At 55.3% G+C, this 18768-nt stretch overlaps 1 protein-coding gene across 2 annotated transcripts in view; it reads right to left on the bottom strand.

The window, feature by feature from the left end:
* Nucleotides 1-460: 460 nt before the first annotated feature.
* PEX14 (peroxisomal biogenesis factor 14) overlaps nt 461-18768 on the bottom strand; it is a 142969-nt gene continuing 124661 nt past the window's right edge. The window contains exons 5-9 of one of the 2 annotated variants that reach the window (XM_055419542.2): nt 13308-13393; nt 10143-10245; nt 8885-8982; nt 5497-5588; nt 461-3771 (exon numbers count right to left, since the gene is read on the bottom strand). In XM_055419542.2, the coding sequence (XP_055275517.1) occupies nt 3324-3771; nt 5497-5588; nt 8885-8982; nt 10143-10245; nt 13308-13393 (827 nt within the window). In that variant the 3' untranslated portion in view covers nt 461-3323. The remainder of the gene's footprint in view (nt 3772-5496; nt 5589-8884; nt 8983-10142; nt 10246-13307; nt 13394-18768) is intronic. The other variant, XM_055419541.2, reaches the window with a different exon arrangement.

Genomic DNA, 18768 nt, shown 5'->3' with positions numbered 1-18768 from the left:
CCAGAGAGGTGTCTGGGGCAGGGAGGGGTCAGTCAGGACTGGGTCTACGCCCAGGTGAGTGCTTCACCTGAGGCTGGAGCCACAGCCACCTTCAGGGTCTCCCTGGCGCCTTCTTGCCTGCTATCTGGAGACGCAGACCCTCTTCTTCAGGTGCCTTGGCAGAAACAATTCTAAACAAACTGTTGAAGAAACACTAAGGATTAAGTACACTCCTAAGGATCAGGTGTCAGGCACCTCTGTGGGCAGAGCCTGGGTCTTGGTCTGCCGCAGGGGTGGGGTGGGGCAGGGTGGGGCTGAGGCAGGGCTCACCAGAGGAGAGGCAGGTTCTAGGCTGAAGCCCGAGAAGCAGCACCTAAGTCCTGGCTGGGTCCCCGGGGAGGCACTTCCAGAGAAGCCCTCTCCTCCCAACTGATGTGCGCCCCATGGACACACACGCTTTACTTTCAGGGAGACAAGCGAGCCACACAACACTGAATAGCAACTTCCCGTTTTTATTAAAAAAGACAGACAAAGAGAGACAGGCTACAACCAAACACCTGTGAAACCAAGTGGAGGGACCCAAGAGGGGTTTTGTCCCCTCCAGTCCTTCAATACGGGCTGGACTGTTTGAACACCTGACATGAACCTCCACAGTACAAAATAGAGAACATTTTACAAGCTCGGCATCCCTCTCCCCTCACTCAGAATGCTTCCCTTCCCCGTTAGGGTGTCCCAGGACACTGATGGCTCAGCCCTCACGGAAGGAAGTCGACAGGCCAGGGCAGACAGAGAAGAAGCGGCTGCCTCGCCTGTTCTGGGGGCATCGCAAGGAGCAGGGGAGCAGGGGCTGCCCAAGGGAGGACCCTGCCCAAGGCAGAGCCCACAAACACCCGGGGCAGCTGGTGAGACCTCAGGGGCCAGAGGGCCGTCCCGCAGTCTCTGAGCACCAGGGTGAGTTCTCTCTTAAAAGACACTTTACAAAAATACTTTGTAATTGAGTTTAATAATCTTCTCCCTTCCAGAAAGGGCCTGACAGGCGCTGCCTGCTGCTCACTTCTGCCCCATTCCAAATATTTTTACCTTATTTGGATGAAATGCATTATTTTTCTAATGAAAGGCTTTTTTTTTCAAAGGGCTGTTTTCCCTCCGTCCAGCAGCTGCCTTTATTAGGCAGCACTCACGCCGTTTTGGGGAGGGGTTTTTTTCTCCCTGAAATCACGCCAGATTCTCTGTCCTCAAAAGCTGAAATCGTCGCTCGAGACCCACAGGGCAAAGGTCCCCCAGGCCCAGGTTTCTGTCCCTCTCTCCCACAGTGAGTTTGGGGACCCGAGAGACCCCTGAGCCCCCAGGTTGGGGAAGATGTGCCCTGCGATGCCCTGCAGCCCCCATGCCAGCAGCTCTGGCTGCGTCTCTGTCCCAGGCTGTCTGCCCTCTGACCTACTGCCTGGTCCCATTGCAGGAGAGACCCCTGCAAAGTGAGGGGCCATGAGAAATGTCACTAAGCAGAGGGGGAGCCCTCGAGATGGCTCACTTCCATTCCCCGAGGAGGTCATGGGGGAACCCCGTCTCTAGCCCCTGAGGCTGAGGGGTGCTTCCGACCCAGCGGGCAGCCCCCTCTCTGCTTGTCATCTCAGGTCTGCCTGCAAGACTCCCCAAAACTGGGTCCTGTATCCAGGAGAGGTGGGGAGCCCTGGGGATGGAGAACCCTGGCTTCTGTGGGGGTGGCAAGAGGCAGAGGTGACTCAGAAGGGGGTGGGGGTGGGAGTTCTGCTGGTCCCTGGGGAGCACAAGCTGGAACACCATGTGAGGTGATGAGCATCAAAGACCAAACCTGGGAAACCAGGGAACGGGCTGGAAGTCAAGAGGGGCAGGGTGAGGGCCCCCGCCAGAGAGTTAGGAAGGAGCTCGCTGCAGGAGCCGAAAAAGGGGCCTGGGTGAGAGTGGAAATGTTTTCTGAGACAAAACACCCCTCTGTCAAGTGTCTCACCCTCAGCCTGCAGTGGGTCAGGAGGCCTTGCCCCCCCCACTCCCCAGAGGGTACATACCCGCTGCAGCTCCACCTCCACGGTCCCTGCACTTTGTCTCCAAAGCCTGTGTCTACACGAGGCCCAGGGTGGGACCAGGCCTTCTGACCCCTGCACCAACGGCCACGGCCACAGCCCCGGGCGCTCCCCGGAAGGAGCATCTTATGCTGTTTTCCTGGGTTTAGCTAAACGCTGTGTGAAGGTTAAAGGGAGACAGGGAGGGTGAGAGGGAGTGGAGATGGGGGAGGAAGAGGGAACGAGACACTCTCTCCTGGGAGCACACGCATCCATTTAAGGAAGGCGAGCTCATCACACTCCACACCAGGTCTATATACAGTAACGTGAGGTCCCTTCTCCTCCTGGGGCGGAATGTCGCCCTGCAGCAGCCGCTCCGGACCCAGGACAACACCCTCCAACTGTGGGTGAGCAGTGGCGACACTTGCCTGGTGGGGGAGACTGGACGAGGGAGGCAGGCCCACCACAGGGCGACCTGGGCCAGGCCCCACGTCCCCTCCCTGGGACCCACCTGGTGCGGCCTTGGCCAAGATCCACCCCCAGGCCTGGGGTGCCGTGAGCAGACAGGGAGCCATAGGCAAGAATTAAATAGTGGCAACTCGTATTTATTACAATTATATACAGTCGGATCTTATATTCTGATACCTATACCTGATCACACAAAAGAACACGTTTGGGGGTGGGGGACAGACAGGAGGGCCCTGGGCCTGGTGGGGTGGGACATCTCCCCAGAGCAGTAGTGGAGCCACCATGCGGCAAGCCAGCGGTTGGGAGCAGTGCGCTGTCACGTGTGGTGGGCGACCAGGCTGGGGCTGCGACAAGCACACATGGGCAGCAACGTCCGGGCAGGGCCTGGCTGGGGGACCTGGGGGACCCTCGCCTGGAGGGGAGCACAGGGCCGTCGCTTTTGGAATCACGACAGTGTGGCCCCCGTTGCCACTGGTGAGAAGCAGTGAGGGGGCCGGGGCAGAGAGAGTGGCTGGCAGACGCCGGGTCCCCAGGCTCCCCCTCTGCAAGGGTCAGGAGTCAGGTAATAAAACTACCTCTTGTCATGCACGGTGTTAGGTTGGCTAAGACGCTCAGCTGACGGCCCTGGACCGGACGTCTGTCTGGGAGGGGGCTGAGGGGCTTGAGCCCAGAGAGTTCGGAGCCCTCGACCTGAATGAGATCAAGGTCAGCGGCCTGTCTGTCCTGGGCAGGCTGGGTGGCCAGGCTCTGCCCTCAGTGGCCCGGGCCCCGCCCAGCTCAAGGCCCCACCCCGCCCCCTGGGCCCTGCCCCGCTCTGGGCCCCGCCCCCCAGGCCGCCTAGTCCCGCTCGCTCTCGTTGCTGGCACCCTCCGGCCGCCGCAGCTTCTCCACCTGCTCGTTGATCTGCCCGTCCCCACCCCGGCGGTCCTCCCTCTGCACCCCCAGGCAGTCCTCCTCGTCCACGTGGCTCACGTCCTCGTCCTCCTCGTCCTCCTCGTCCTCCCTCTTCTCCTCCTCGCCCTGCACCTCCATCCTCACCTGGCCCTTGACGTCCACCACCCCCTCGCCCTCCTCCTGGGGGCCCAGCAGGTGGTATGTGGCCGTGGAGCCCTCAGGGCTGTGGCCCTCCTTCACGGGCGAGGACGACGTGGACTCGTTGCTGACGGGCGAGATGTCGCTGCTGCTGTGGTGGTTCACTGCCGCGGGGCTGGAGGGCGAGGGCGACTTGACTGGGATCTGCCAGGAGGGGATCTTCGGGGCCGACGGGGAGGGCGGGAACTGCCTCCTGGTAGAGAAGGGAGAAGACAGCCTGGTTTGCCCTCAGCAGCCGTCCCTCCGGAACTCCAATGCTAGTGGAGGGTGAGCAGGGCCAGGGCCAGCCCACAGGGGACAGGACGGGGCTCCGCCACACATGCCTGCTGCCCTCCCTTCCCTTCCTCTGGAAACAGGCCTCTTGGCCCCTTGGAGGTTAGAGAAGCTGAGACAGAAGCCAGAGGCACCAGGGCTGCCCGGAGAGCACTGTTCCCACTCAGGGTGCCATCCGCGGTCCCTCTGCCAGGGGTCAAGCCCACCCTCCCTGGCAACCGCAGGACAGTCGGCCCTGGGGAGCCTGACACACCCCAGAGCCCGTTCCCTCCGGCCGTCACAGCACTGTCCAGTCTCCAGCCCTGGGAGGGGCCACGAGCAAGGGCTGAGGGCAGAAGCCTGGAACCCAGGACCCCTGGGCCTCCACTCTAATTTAGTCTGAGCAAAGATGGGTGGAGCAGAGCCTGGCCTGGGCCACAGGGTCAGAGACATCAGACCTGGACTTTTCTAGAAAACTTCCAAGCTCAACACTTGACAGAAGAGCCAGCTTTCCCCCCCCACTCCTGTATCCCCACCCTGAGCCGTGGGCTGACAGCCAGCCCAGCCCAGCCCAGACCTGGGAAGTCAGGTCCACTCGGCAATGGCTTGGAAATCAAGCTCAAGGACAGGTGGGACCAGACCACCCCGGCCTGAGCCCAGAGGACAAAGGCCTGCTGCCTCCTGGGCTGCCTGCCAGCTCTGGTCCCAGTCCTTCCCTTCAGACCCTGCCACGTGAAGCCCACCACCAGGGCCTCAGTGTTCACCACGTCCCTGAGGGGCAGCCTGGTGGCACCCCAAGTTCGGCCACACTTCTCTTAAGGCCACAATTTTGTCCCCACAGCTGTACATGGGTGACTTGGAGAACTGAGTCCTCTGGTTGCGACCACAAGACCCTACCAGCCCCCCATCCTGGACCTGGAGTGAAGTGCCGCCTCATTCAGCCACCCACTAAGCCCTGGGGTGCTCTGCAGGGGGGTGGCCAACTGTCCCGGGGGCCAGGACACAGGACTTTCAGCTTTAAAACCAGGCGGGCCTGGGCAAGCCTGGACAAGCCGGTCACCCTCCTCTTGGGGCTGCACTGGTGCTGTCCCTGTGGAGGGACACAGCGAGACCACAGGAGCTGGGGGTGGGGGACGGGCACTGCGCAGCCCTCTGCCTTGAAATCAATCACTTCTGCCCTTCAAACTGAGCGGGAACAGGGACCCCTGGCCCGGCCCTCAGGGCAGGGGGGATCCTTCTCTGGGACCCAGCTGTCACTGAGAGCTCTAGCCAGGACTCAGGACAAAGAGAGCTGCCCTGCCCAGAAGGTGGGGATGCTCTCCTCTGCTCGAGGTCTTGCTCTGGCTCCAGCTGTCCCTGACCAGGTATGGACAGGGCTGAGAACTGTTTGTATCTCAAAACTCTTGTGGGCTCTTCAGATAGTCAATCCTAAAGTGGGGAGGGAAGGACTTGCCAGGGAAGGTAGGTAGAATCGCCAGAGATTCCCAAACTCCATGACACAGCTGAATGACACAGCTCAATCTGGGGTCGGAAACACGGGGCGCCCCTGCCCCAGGAGATGGCCCACCACCACCCACGACAGCAACAACTGGATGGGCCCCAAGAGCTACCTCCCCCAGTCCCAGGTGGAGAGCAGAACAGAAGCCCACGCCTTTGCAGCTCCTACCGATTCAAAAGAAGCCCCTTCAAGGAGTTAATTTCCGACTTGAGTTCATTGATGTTCTGGGACTCCAGGATCCAGTTGGTGGACGTGGTGGCCTGAAAGTCACAACAAAGGGGATTGAGGATCAGTGTGGCGCCTCCCTCCCACCCCTCCAAACTCAGACGCTGAGACGGCAGGAGGACCCAACCCCCTCGGGAAGGTTTGCTGTGGCCTGTTCTGGGGTCTGCTTGCCTGGATCTCTGCTGAAATGACAACTCCCTTAAAGCAAACATCCTTGCAACTCTATTTGGATAGCTGAAGATCTTAGGGAAACATGACATGTATTCAGGTGTAACTGGTATCCTGGTTATGAAAAAATAAAACAACAAGAGAGCCCTCATCTTTTACAGATACAAACTGAAGTGTCTGCAGTATGAAATGATACGCTGTCTGGAATGTGCTTCAGAATAACCTCGGGCAGGACAGGCCTGAGGCAGCGGCTGCACTGTGTGGTCAGAGCATGTGGGTTCACTGAGTGGCCCACTACTCCATGCGTGTCTGAAACGTTCCATTAAAACCAAACTAAGAAGGTAAATTCCATCTCTACACCAACTACTCCTTCCACCTAAGTCCTTCTCCCTGCAGAGATCACACACCCCCCCACACACCCACGGGAGCCCTGGTGTTGAGACAGGCAGCCACCTCTAACCACAGGGCCTGGAACCTGGAGTTGCTATGGAGGGTCAAGGGGACACCTGAGCACCTGCATGGCCTAGCCCCCGGCCCCCACTCTTAATCAACCCTGAAGGCAGGATTCACCTTGGTGCCCCTACCCATGCTGCTGTGACATCAGGCCCCACCGCCTGCAAAGCCAGGAGGCCCGGGTTGGGCGGCCCACTGACATGTGCTCTTTGGGATGACCCTGAGGCTCCACAGAGAGAAAGACAACGATCTGCAGGAGGGCCCACGGAGGAAATAGCCACAATGACCCTGGACACATGCCAGCCTCCTCCGCACAACTTCTCCTTTGAATTTTGACACCACTTTCCATGTAAACTTCAGAGATCCACACCTTTCTTCAGTAAATCTTGTTGGGATAAATGGAGGAGAGGAAAGCCAAAACAGTGATCCCCCAAATGGGAGATGCCTGTGGCCCAGCTGCCTCTGAGGTACTTATGGGCCAATTCCAGGCATGTAGGACTCGGTCCTCCAGGCCAGAGGTGCCTCCAGGTACAAGGCTCCTGCCCCTTGACACCACTGTTCCCACCTGACACAAAACCCCTGGGCCATAAGTTCAGGAGAAAGTGGGGAACCCCAGGCTGGCAGAACAGAGGGGCCCCACACATTCCCGCCAGTCTGTGGGGGCTCTGAGGTAGAGCGGGGGCTGCTGTGGGCACCACCCAGGCAGGCAGCCTAATGGTGACTTAGTCGCCAAGTCATGTTCAACTCTTGCGACCCCATGAACTGTAGCCCGCCAGGCTCCTCTGTCCATGGGATTCTCCAGGCAAGAATACTGGAGTGGGTTGCCATTTCCTTTTCCAGGGGATCTTCCCAATCGAGGGATCAAACCCAGGTCTCCTGCATTGCAGGTGGATTCTTTACCAACTGAGCCACCAGGGAAGCCCCAGCAAGCAGTCTGGCCGGGCACAACCTGGCAGGGAGAAGCTCCTGCGAGGGGACAGCCTGGAGCGAGCACACAGATGCCTGCCGCCCTCACACACATCCCCTCGCGGTCCGTGCTCCAGACCACCAGACAGCATAGATCCAGCAGCCACTGTGCTGGCTTCTCAGAGGCCCTGAAAGCTATAGCAGCCCATTAACAAGGGAGCAATTTCCACTCACCGGCCGACAAAGGACTCAAATTTCCAAACGCATCTGGTGCCAGATGCCAGGATTTAGAAATAAAATCTGACATCTGGGGCTTTTTAGCCAGTCTCTTTAAAAAAAACAGTTGTAGAAAACTCCCAGCCTTCAGTTTTATGTAGGTTTTTTAATTACTTAACGCTCTTCTTTTTAATTTTTTACAGTGCTGCAGTAGGAGTTTGGAAGCCAGATATAAAAACTTACATTACAGCTGAGAAAACACAGCTCTAAGTCTCTGGTTTATGGGGTAACTGAAGTCACACACATATGGGTTTAGACCAGTGAGCCTGGCTTCAGCGGAGAGAATGAGAGGGGCTAGGGGTGGTGGGGGGGACATCAAGGAAACAAGCCCAAGAAACTCCCAGGGGCAGCTCTCAACCACCAACGCCATCCTGGGGCCCCCTCCCCTCTAAAAAGCAACATGTGGTCTTAATCTTAATGCTCAGGGTCTGAAAACAGTTTTCCAATTTCCGGAATGGCTTCTGGCCACTGGCAGGCCGCCGCTCCCAAAGATAATGGAGGAGATCAGGGCACGGGCTGTCAGCCCCTCCCTGGCTTCTTTTATGGACTGCCGCTCATGGGGAGGGTGCGTGGTGGCTGACAGGGGCCACTGGTAACCATGCCCATGTGCAGGGGTGGCACTTCCATGGGTGAGGCACCCCACGAGGGGATTCCCACTTCTCAGGAGCACAGGGGCCTTGAGTGGTATGCTCAGGTGGGGCTCTCCTGGAGGAGGCCACCTCTCTCTCCTTGGGGTGAGAGTTGCATGGAAGCAGCCAGAAAGCTACATGGGAGCTGGGGATGGAGTGGGGAGGGCAGCAGACGCCGTGGACCACTGTCTCCTGGGCCAGGCTGTGTCAGAAAGACCGTGTCACACACGCACAGAGCCCAGACCAAGAAGCTGCAATCCTGGGAGCTGACAGGAGCCAGGCACTGTTCCCAGCAGGTGTGCACAATGAGGGAGGGAGGGTTACAGATCCATTTTACAGACAAGGAAACTGAGAATCAGAGATGGCAAGTGACTTGTCTGTAGTCACACAGCCAGCACGTGGCACAGAGCTTTAACCTGGGCAATCTGATCCCAGGATCTGATATTGCCATGGGGGCTCCAGATACGGGAAGTTGAGGCAATGAACCCACCTTGGTCATCCTAGGTGGGTCTACATCTTTCAGGGGTTACCAGACCCCAAGACCAGGGTTTAGAGAACTTGGCAACAGCCACATTTTAGCCCAGGGCCTGGGCACCCTTCTCCCACCCTGTTCCCTGGAACTGTTCTTGGCAACGCTGGGGCCTGTGACCTAACTTGTAGGTGGAGAACTTCCCGTGTCTACGCCAGCTACCACCAGAACTGTAGTGTGTGCTGCCACAGTCAGGGGGGTGGGCCTCGGAGACAGAAATGACAGCCCTCGTCACTGAATGCCACATCACCCACCTGGTGACCACCTCCTTTCTCCACAAGGGCAGTGTAACCGGCATCAGAAGTGCAATAACTGGGCAGAAGGATGAGCAAGAAGAGCCTGGAGGGGATGGAGGGTCAGGGACAAGTACCTTGGCTGTGGCCAGTTCATGGGCCAGCTCCTGGACTTTCTGCTGCTGCTGAATCAGCAGCTCCTGGACTGAGGCGAGGGTCATCTGTAACTGAGTCACTGGGAGGAGACAGCAGGCGCATCTCTGTTAATGATACATGAAGATTCCCCCTTCTGTCCACACACCTATGAGGCACTGCCTCTAATTTATCTGCAGACATCCCCCCGCCCTCCAGCAATCCATATAATTCATCTGCACTCTGGGTAATCTACCTGCACTGTATCTAACCTCTAGTATTTCTACTTTATCTTTCTATTGTGCAGTTGTCCATGGTCAACAGTATATCCGTCCAAAACCTCTCCCCTCTAATTATATCTGCTTATGATTTGCTTGGCTCTTCCAACCTCGGGACTGCCTGCCTCCCTCATCTCCTGGGCCTCACTGTGTCCTTGTAAGACTAAAAGCAGTCTCCAATCCTGGGAGACACACAGTTCAGGTCCACAGCATCCAGAAGTGGTTAAAAACTGCCAATCTCATTTCCATATGGCTCCCTCCTGCCCTCCCCACCCAACCCCGAGGCTGCTGGAGCTCCCTGTCCACTGTCAGTCTCGAGGAGACACGTCAGCAGGGTCTGGGCCCCAGAGGGTTTCTGGGGGCTACACAGGCACGCTCCTGAGAGGCAGACTCTGGTCTGGGACAGGCAGCTCTCTCTGTGCCCAAGTTTTTAGATTCTGAGGCTCCATCTAGTAAACAAGCTTATATAGGAGGAAAAACCACCCCTGGAGCGACAGGTCCCAGCTAATCTGGGCCACCAGTGGGGCACTGGGTAATGAACGCAGGCCCCGTGGAGTCGATGACAGAGAGGTGGCCGGGGTCCCCAGAGCCGCAGTAATTACAGCCTCTCTTGACCCTGCGTGGGATTCTTAGAGAGAAGGGGGGAAATTGCTGAAAACCCCCCTGAAAACCTCATGGAAGCAGAAATTAAAAATGAACTTTACAGCCCTTAGAAAGGCTGTCATTTTATTCCCCTTATTAATATTCTGAGGTTGGGAGCCTTTCCGTAAAAACATAATTAATTGAGGCCGCGCCGACAGTAAACAAGCAATTTCAAATTAAACCGAAATGACGGCGGCTTCATTTGCAAATGTGAACAGATTCTCAGAGCAGATAAATGAAGTCACCACATAAAGTGGAGATGGAGGGGAGAGGGGAGGGGGCAGAGAAGGGGCTGCTCGGAGAAGGCTTTGAGGGGTGACTTGATGGAGTCATTAATCTTTACCTGTCTGGGCCACGCTGCCACTCAGCTCCGACAGACTTGCCTCCATCCGCTCCAGCTGCTTCCGGTCCTCCCGGCCGCCCATGATGAGGGGGAGCAGGTACTTCTGCAGGGAGTGGGAGGTGCGTGAGGGATGGGTACGTACCTGGGGCGACTCGCCAACCAGCTCTCCAATTCCACCCACCAACTTCCTCTCCGTCACCCCTGGGCCTTGGAAACCCTAGGCCGACGCCGTAAGTGAACAAGACATCCGAAAGTTAGAAAAGGCTGCGAGTAGAACCACATGAAAACTCCTGAGTCGGGACCAAAAGGAGGGAACGGGGACACAAAAAAATCAATCTGACCGACTGTGATGGAGCACTTTTGGGTTCTTTCAGTTTTTTAAATGGTGCTATATATAGAGTTTCTGTGACCAAGAATACTCAGAATTCTACTTTAAGAAGTTGTATGATAAAACTGTAGAAGGTTATACAGGAAAGTGGTACCACTGGTGGCTTCCAGGGAGGAGCAGGGGGGAAGTCTGCGGTACATTTTTCTGAACCTTTCACATCCTGCACCAAGGGAATGAATTTCGATTCAGAAAGAAGCAAAAAAAAACTTAGAAATTATTGAAGAAACAAGATCAAAACCCACAGTAGGTCTGCAGGGCAGTCACACCCAGTCTTTTAAAGTCTTGTATCCTGTGAACAGGCTTCCTTCAGGTAAGAGTTAAATGCAGCTGGATTCTCCCAAAATGGAGATACTGGGCAGAGGGGAAGGAAGGGGCAGATATGGGAGAAACTGACCATGAGGGGAAAAGGAAGTGGGTGCTGCGGGGCAAACCAAACAAGGGGCCCAGGATGTGGAGGTCCCAGACGAGGCGAGGATGAGTGTCTTGGAACATTCAGGAAGAAGGCAGGTGGGGTGCAGTCAGCTCGGAGATGTGAAGGGTGGAAGTGGACGGCAAGCTACCCACTGGGACTGCTGGATGAAAGAATCTGGGCTCCAAACTCCACAGTCTCAGGACTCAGCGCCCGCCCATCTCAGGCACCTGGGACCAGTCATTAGGCTTACTGGGGCGGTACCAGGGGTGCCCGGTGTGGGCCTGGCAGAGGTGGTAACTGGCAAGTATGACTAAAGGAGACTTTGGTTCTCATTCCATTTGAGGCGCAGACAGGAAAAGACAGCAACTGCTCCATTAAGGCTTCTGTACTGGGGGAGGGAAAGGGGGTCTCTCACAGGGGTTTGTGGGAGAGCTGATTTCAAGAGCAACTCCTGAGTGAAGACCACTATTTAGGACACATAGGGAAGCACTTCCTATTTTGCAAAGTGTTTTCCAACCACTGTGTTAGTTTATTACCCACAACTTAGCTGAAACTCATCAAATGTAGCCTTATGGTCCAGGTTGGAAATTTCCTAAGTATGAAAGTCAAGAAATTTTATACATGTAACGGACTAAAAACTCCATTTTGAAGATCAAAAATTCCAAGGAAAGGAACACATTCCCAGCCTGAATCTTCAGGTATTTATAAAATGAGAGCTTACCTCTCTTTTTTGCTTTTTAATTTAGCAGGTATTTTTAAAATTCTCTTCTTATCATCACGACAGATCTTTTCTGTCTGTTCTTTCTTAAAGCAAAGACTAAAGATCAGAGCTTGGTGGAAACAACTGATGCTATCTCTGCTCAGCTCCAAGGGGAGCTACGCCTACTCTTTCCACCAAATCACAGGCTGCCCCAGGGCAGCCACGTGACTAAGTGGGTCCTGCTCAGCAGAGCCAGGACAGGGATGGAGAGTTCTGCCTCAGCCTTTTCTCCTTCCTAGTGACTGTGTGCACTTAGGGACTGGCGTCGACAGGCTTTGAGCACACAGGGAGAGTAGATGCACGGTGTCAGAGCGAGCAGTCCTGGGACCCACCACGTCCTGCTTCCCAACTTCTAAGGTGGAAACTTCCAACTTCAAGAATAAATGTTACACTGAAAAGATCAACTTCACTTCAGTCAAAAATTAAGAGTCCCAGGAAGCAATGCGAAAACATGTTCCATGTGCTAAAAGTTACAACGTGAGGGAATCCCCTGGGGGTCCGCTGGTTAGGACTCCAAGCTTCCATAATGGGGGCACAGGTTTGATCCCTGGTCAGGTACGTGGAACAGCGAAACAAACAAAGTTATCGCACGAGTCTGGATATTCATTCAGAGTCTTTTTCTTTTTTTTCAGACTTTTTATTTTATATTGGGAATATAGCCAATAGTTCAGATTCTTTTCTTTTTAAATCTCCAAATGAGGGATGGAGTTGCAGGTGGCCTCAGAAAGAAAGGAATCTCTCTCTGCAGCACTGGCAGAGCTTAAGTCTTCCAGCCACCAGTTTACCTTCTGTCTCTATTTTACCTACCCTGGCTCAGCATCTTCTAAAAAACACTCGCTTGCTTTAAATCAAAGTCAGTACGTGGTCACGAGTGTCTGATCAGGATCTGGCGTCAAGGAAGTAAATGTTACTTCACACCTGCAGCTCTGCTGGAAGCAGTGAACTCTGGGGTCCTGAGGGCTGACTATGAAGACCATGAAAAACCCTAGATTTACATGGAAGCCAACAAAATATACAGGAGGAAAAAGTAGTAAATATGATCACACCGAGTTTCTCAAAGCTGGTGTTAAATACTCAGGTGAAACAAGAGGGTACAGAGCGCCTGTGGCACGCTGGGAACGCAGTCCTTCCCAGAGGAGCCCGACTGCTGCGAGCATCCCCACAGCCTCTTGAGACAGATCCTGCTGTCCCGTTTCAGAGGTGAGCCTGCCAAGCCTGCGGTCACACAGCTGCCAAGTGGCAGGGTCAGGATGTGACATTGGCAGCCGGGCTCCAGCCTCCGTGGTCTTAACTGCACATTGTTCTGTCCCTTAAGAGGGCCCAGCCTGCTCAGAGCATGCCGGGCAACGTCCTCAGTACTTGACATGGCTCCACGTCATGGGCCTCATCACCCTGTGCAGCAGGCAGGGACTTGGAGGAGAGATTCTGTAGGTGAGGCGGGTCTGAAGGCCCTGAGCGCACCCACCTGGGTGGGGGCAGGACCAGGACTTGACCCGGACGCCCCTCCAGAGAGCACGTTCATCTGGGCACTCAGCCTCTATGCCAGGCCCCCTGCTGTCCCCATGCGGAGGGCAGCACCAAAGGGGTGCGGGGAGGGCGGCTTACCTTATAGAGCTGGTGAAAGCCGAACGCGATCCCTGCCATGATGATGGCCAAGGCGCTGTAGTCTCTCCACCGGGAGCCGGCAGGGCCTGGGGTCGGGAGAAAAGCTGGGGTCAGGAGGAAAGGCCCTGGCGTCCCCTGGGGGCAGAGAGCGCGTGGACTCAGGCTCCTCGTCTCAGTCGGGGTGTGTGGGGGTGAGCATCAGAACGGGGCTTGGCTGTCTCCCTCCTCCTCCTGGGCCTCCAGACTGTACTGTGCTTGCTGTGGGGCGCTGTCTCAAGGGACTGAGGTGGGTGTAGGGGGAGAATGGCAGAGGCAATCTAAAGACCTGGGCACAGGCTCCACGCTCGAGGAATAAAGGATCCAGTGAGGGTGCTGTAGCAGCCAGGTTGTTCATGCGCTCACATGCCTCCTACATGAGTTGGGAGCCATCTGAGAGTCGGGGCCAGAGGCTGTGTCACTGCCTGTTCAGCTTTATGAAGCTCCCACAGTGCACACGACGTGTGCTGAGGGCACGGGGGCAGTGGTGGCAATACCGCTGTCCTGTTCTGTTCTGCTCTCACTCAAGTGAGGCTGGGGAGAAGAGCAGCCCACACATGACTGAATAAGGTGATGCCAGAGAGGGATCGAGAACACAGACAGGACAAGGTGAGAGGTGGGTGGTGGGGCCTCGGTGGAGGACAATGCTGAGACCTGTGGGGTCTTGGGGCACAGTGCTCCAGGTGGGGGACAAGGAAGTGCAAAGGCTGGGGTTGACCTGCGCTTAAGCAGATGGGGGAGCCCCTGGGCCTTCCCAAGGAGGGGACATTGCTGGCCAAGAGAGACCAGAGAGGAGATGGGGGAGTGGTGAGGGGAAAGGTGGGAAAGGCAGGGCCCAGAAGAGAATGCACCCAAGGAACCCAGCTGTCGCTTACAAGCAGCGGGGTCGCTGACGGCTCTGAATCAGGGAATAACGTGGTTGGCTCTGTGCTTTGGGAGAATGTCACGGGGAGCACCGTGGACAGCTATGGGGGGTGGAGGCCGTGGAGGCAGGAAAGCAGGAAGAGACCACCATCAAGGCCACCAAAGGCAAGCAGGACAGGCCCAGGATGGAAGGATCCGGACATGGGCAGCTGGTCTACACACAGGAGGGGGCCCTTCAGCACAAAGCCCCTCCAACCCCTGAGTGAAATCCTAGCTCCAAAGTGGGAAGGAGAGTTTTCTACTCCACAACCTCCCCATGAACCACTCACGATGTGTTTTCAGGTCCATAATCTGATCTGACACCTGGAGACTCTGGGAGGTGCAAAGGAAAGCACGAGCTCCATCTGCAATGTCCACTGGAGTAGCCACATCCAGGCTGCCCAGCGGCCGTCTCTCAAGGGACCAGTCACGGCGGGGTGTGGTCGGGGGGGCAAGGGCCACTGTCTCCAGAACTGTCGGTGGTGCAGGACACCCCCAGTCTGTGGACTCAACCTTGGCACCTGGGAACGTGACTCAAGGCACGTGTACATGATAAGGACCTGGGACCGGGAGGGGAGCCTGGGAGAGACAGGGGAGGAAGAGCCCCTGCACTCCCAGGAACCCACAACATGTGGCCAGGCCCGGCTGAAGGCCTTGTCTCCCCACAGACAGACACCTGTGGCTCCAGCCATCCCCTCCCCACCCCGGACCTGCAGGTACTGGCCACGTTCTGGCACTTCACAACTGAAGGAGAGCAGGAGGCAGTGGTTCTTAAAGTCCCTGCTGGATGTGGGCACATGGGGAGGAGGGGTTGCTGGTACCCGATCTGACTGGGGATCCCAGAGGCAAAGACCTCCATGGGGATGAGGGAGATGCTCCCCACTCCCTGAGCTGCTGAGAGGGGCTCCCAGGAGATGGAGACAGAGATGACAGTGGTGGAGGAGGCTCCTCTTCTTGCCCCACCCCCCACCCGCCTGTAGATTCTACTTGAGTTTCTCAATGTGGCCCCACCCCAAAGTCTCCTGCACAGACTGTTATCAGCTCCCTTCTCTGGTTTACAGTTTCTGAATAGGAAACACATGCACATGATCTAGGCTTCCCAGTGGCTCAGTGGTTAAACAATCCACCTGCCAATGCCGGAGAAGCAAGAGACTCGGGTTCGATCCCTGGCTTGGGAAGAACCCTTTTCAGAGGAAGTGGCAACCCATTCCAGTATTCTTGCTGGAGAATTCCATGGACAGAGGCGCCTGGCGAGCTACAGTCCATGGGGTTGCAAAGAGTCGGATACGACTAAGCACTCACGCACATACGCATGCACGTGGTCTAAACATCACGTGTCAGTCTAGGGCAAACAGGCTTCCTCCACCACCACAAACCTCTGTGCTCACAGTGTCGTCCTCATCCAGCCAAGAATTCTTATGCAAACATGAGGCAACACGTGCAGGCTTGTTTTCCTTCCCCTTTCCCCATCTCTCATTCTTCTTTCTGGCTAAAGCTGCATAATATTCCATTAAACAAACTCCCTACAGATGGACATTTAGATGATTTCTAGTCTCTTCCTGTTTCACACAAAGCTGCCATCAGTAAACGTGTGCACACAACCTCTCACATCCATGTAAAAGGCCATCTGTAAATGTGAACTCCTGGCAGGCTGGGTCAGAGGTACATGTACTAGCAGTTGTGAGACAGCCTGCCAAACTGTACTCCCTGGAGTTTGAACCAGTTCATTCACAGCCACCCCAACGTAATGGGCTAATCACACACATACATTTCTGCTAATACTAGTGCAAAAAAACCCCCAAAACACTACTTCGCTCTAGCTTTAATTTGCATTTATCTTATTACAAGTGAGGAGTGAGCATCTTTTCATCTGCATCTCCATTTTGGTAACTGTATGCTCCCTACTTTTCTACTCCATTTCTTTATTAATTTCCTTCATCAATTCATGGAACCTTCTTATACAACAAGGAAATGAGCCCTTTGTCTGTGACAGAAGTTGTCAAAATCTTTCCTAGTATATTTTTCTTTTGACTCTGCTTCTGGATTGCTTTTGTGGCATGCAGTGTTTTCCTGTTTACATAAACTTACCCATCCACTCTTTTATGGACTCAGGGGTTTGGGTCATGGAGAGCCAGGACTCCCCCCCTCCCCTCCAGCTTGAGCAGTGACACTCAGGATCACGACTACACTGTCTCCAGAAGGGCGCCCTCCTGCTCTGACCTGCACAGAACGCCCCCCTCTGATGTGGAGCGACTCAGATAAGCCACAGCTGCTCGTGAAATGTAAAACTCTTCAGATCATAGAGGCAGACCTTTCACCGTGGCCTTGAGAAGCTCTGAGTTCCATGCAGGCACCTATCTCATCCCAGGCTGCTCTGTTCTGAGTGTCTTGCTTCCAAAATCCAGTGCAAGCTCGTTTTTAGGAGGAAATAGTGAAGATAGAGTACCCGTGCCCCACTGTTCCATGGGGCTTCAATCCGCCCCCAGAGCATCCATCAGCACTGCCCAAACCCCAGAGAATGTATTCCAAGTGGGCACATGTCCAGAACGTTCTATCCCCAGTGATTTCTCAAATGCCCTCAAAACATCCTACAAGAACACAGCTGCAACTGGGCTGAGCACAGGGCCAGAACCCCAAGTTTGCAGCATCCTTCTTCTTTCCTGCAAACACTCAGGGCATGCCTCTCCTTCCAGGTACTGGAGCCCAGGCTGAGCAGATGCTGGCAGGTCAGGGGTCTGAGAATGAGGACCCCTCCTACAGCGGCTCCCCCTGCTGCAAAGTGTGACCTCCTGGAGCACAGGAGACACCTGTGGCTCCCTGCCGGCCGCACCTTCACCCCCGCGCTGCTCCTTGTTTCTGCCGTGCTCGCGTTAAGAACATTTTATTGCCCCCTGGTTTTCATTATTAATGAAAAGGGACCAGAATGATCTTTCCTAAAGTTCAGAGAGTCTATAAAGACAAGAAGCTGAAATGCCATTTTACTCGTTTTGGAGATGTGTGATACAATCCTGTCTTGTGGCAAAATGAAAAAAGAGGAAAACGAAGGAGGAGATAACTCTTCTTCTGCTGCACATCTTTCAAAGGGTACAGACCAGGGTAGGGAGAAGGCATGCAGCGTGACGCCACACTGGCTCGCACCCCCAGCCATGACACCTGGAGCCCTCGCACTGCCCACCCTAGGGTCAACCGTTCCTAAGCCTAGTGTGAACCTCCAGCGAGGGAGCCCAGAGCACCTGGGAGCTACATACAGCTTCTTGTCACTATGTTCCCGAATGTCCAGAAAATCCAGTCAAGGGTAGAACACAGGGCCAGTTGCTCGTCTGCTCCCGCTCAGAAGTAAGGGAAGTGGAATGAATGAGCTCTTCAAACAGCTTCAGCACCTCCAGGCTGACACGATGCCCACCTACACACAAGGCAGACCCCGGCCAAGCAGGCAAGGAGCTTCCACACCACCCACCCAATGGGTCTCCCGAAAGACAGCTTTCTCTTCTCTCCAAGTGCAGGCCATTTGACTGAAGGTGGAGAGCTTTGCCGCATTTAAAGAACCCAGGGACAATGGTATTTTTACTATCATTCAGATTCCATTTGTCTCCAGCATTTGCCCAACAGGCGAGACCTGCCAGCTTGCCCACGAGGCCCAGGGCTTTACCAACACCTCACAGGCTGGCCTCTGCCAGGGATGAAGACAGTTGATGGTGGCAGCATTTTTCATCCTGCACAACTGAGCATTTCCGGGACCACCTTCATGTCTGAGGCTGCAACAAGGTCAGAGATTGAGCTCTTTGAAACTCAATGCCTTCCAACCCTCCCGAGGACTCCATCAACTGGCCTGAACTCAGTGTCCCCAGGGCCTGCCTGCCCAGAGGCTCGGGTTGTGGGTGAATCCATAGCATACGGCAGCTGGGTTGGGGCAGGAGGGCTGCACCCCAAGGCTCCCTAACCCTTCACTGAATACCACCTAAGCCAATGTTACTCAGCTCCTTTAGCTGTATCTCAATCAACCAAGAGATTGTCACCTGCAGGCAAGAACAGACATCATCAAATAAGAACACGTGCAGGGCAGGAATCACACGCACAACACAGCAATGTTGAGCTTGAAACCACACTGAGCCAAAGACCCATGGACACCACAGAAATCCCATGATCCAGTAAAGAGGCATCTAAAGAAGAGAGCCAAAAGCTGTCATGAAATGATCTTGCTCAGACAATCTGTATCCAGGGCTGTGCTGGTTGACAACATGCAGACACTATCAAGTCCCTGGGGAGGCTGGTGGCCTGAGCACAGGGCTGGGTAGTGGCAGGCACTGGGCAAGTCCAGCTGTGGTCCCCACCCCCAACCCGTGGCTCACCAAGGCTGGAGCCACGACTACACAGCAGTGGATCTAGCTTCTTAAATCATCCCATCAGTTCTGCTCGCAAGGCACCCTGAAAATTAAATGATAAGACAGGCTCATCCACAGCGAGGTCCTGGAATAAAGCCAGTCCGCCAAATCAGTGCTTGTTACAGCAAAGGACTGGCAGG

Source organism: Moschus berezovskii, chromosome 17 (assembly GCF_049115385.1).
Source record: "Moschus berezovskii isolate FMDL1 chromosome 17, NW_MosBer_1.0, whole genome shotgun sequence".
In the NCBI taxonomy this organism is placed as follows: domain Eukaryota; kingdom Metazoa; phylum Chordata; class Mammalia; order Artiodactyla; family Moschidae; genus Moschus; species Moschus berezovskii.
Note: the sequence above shows the minus strand (reverse complement) of the source record. Positions and strands in the feature narration are given on the sequence as shown.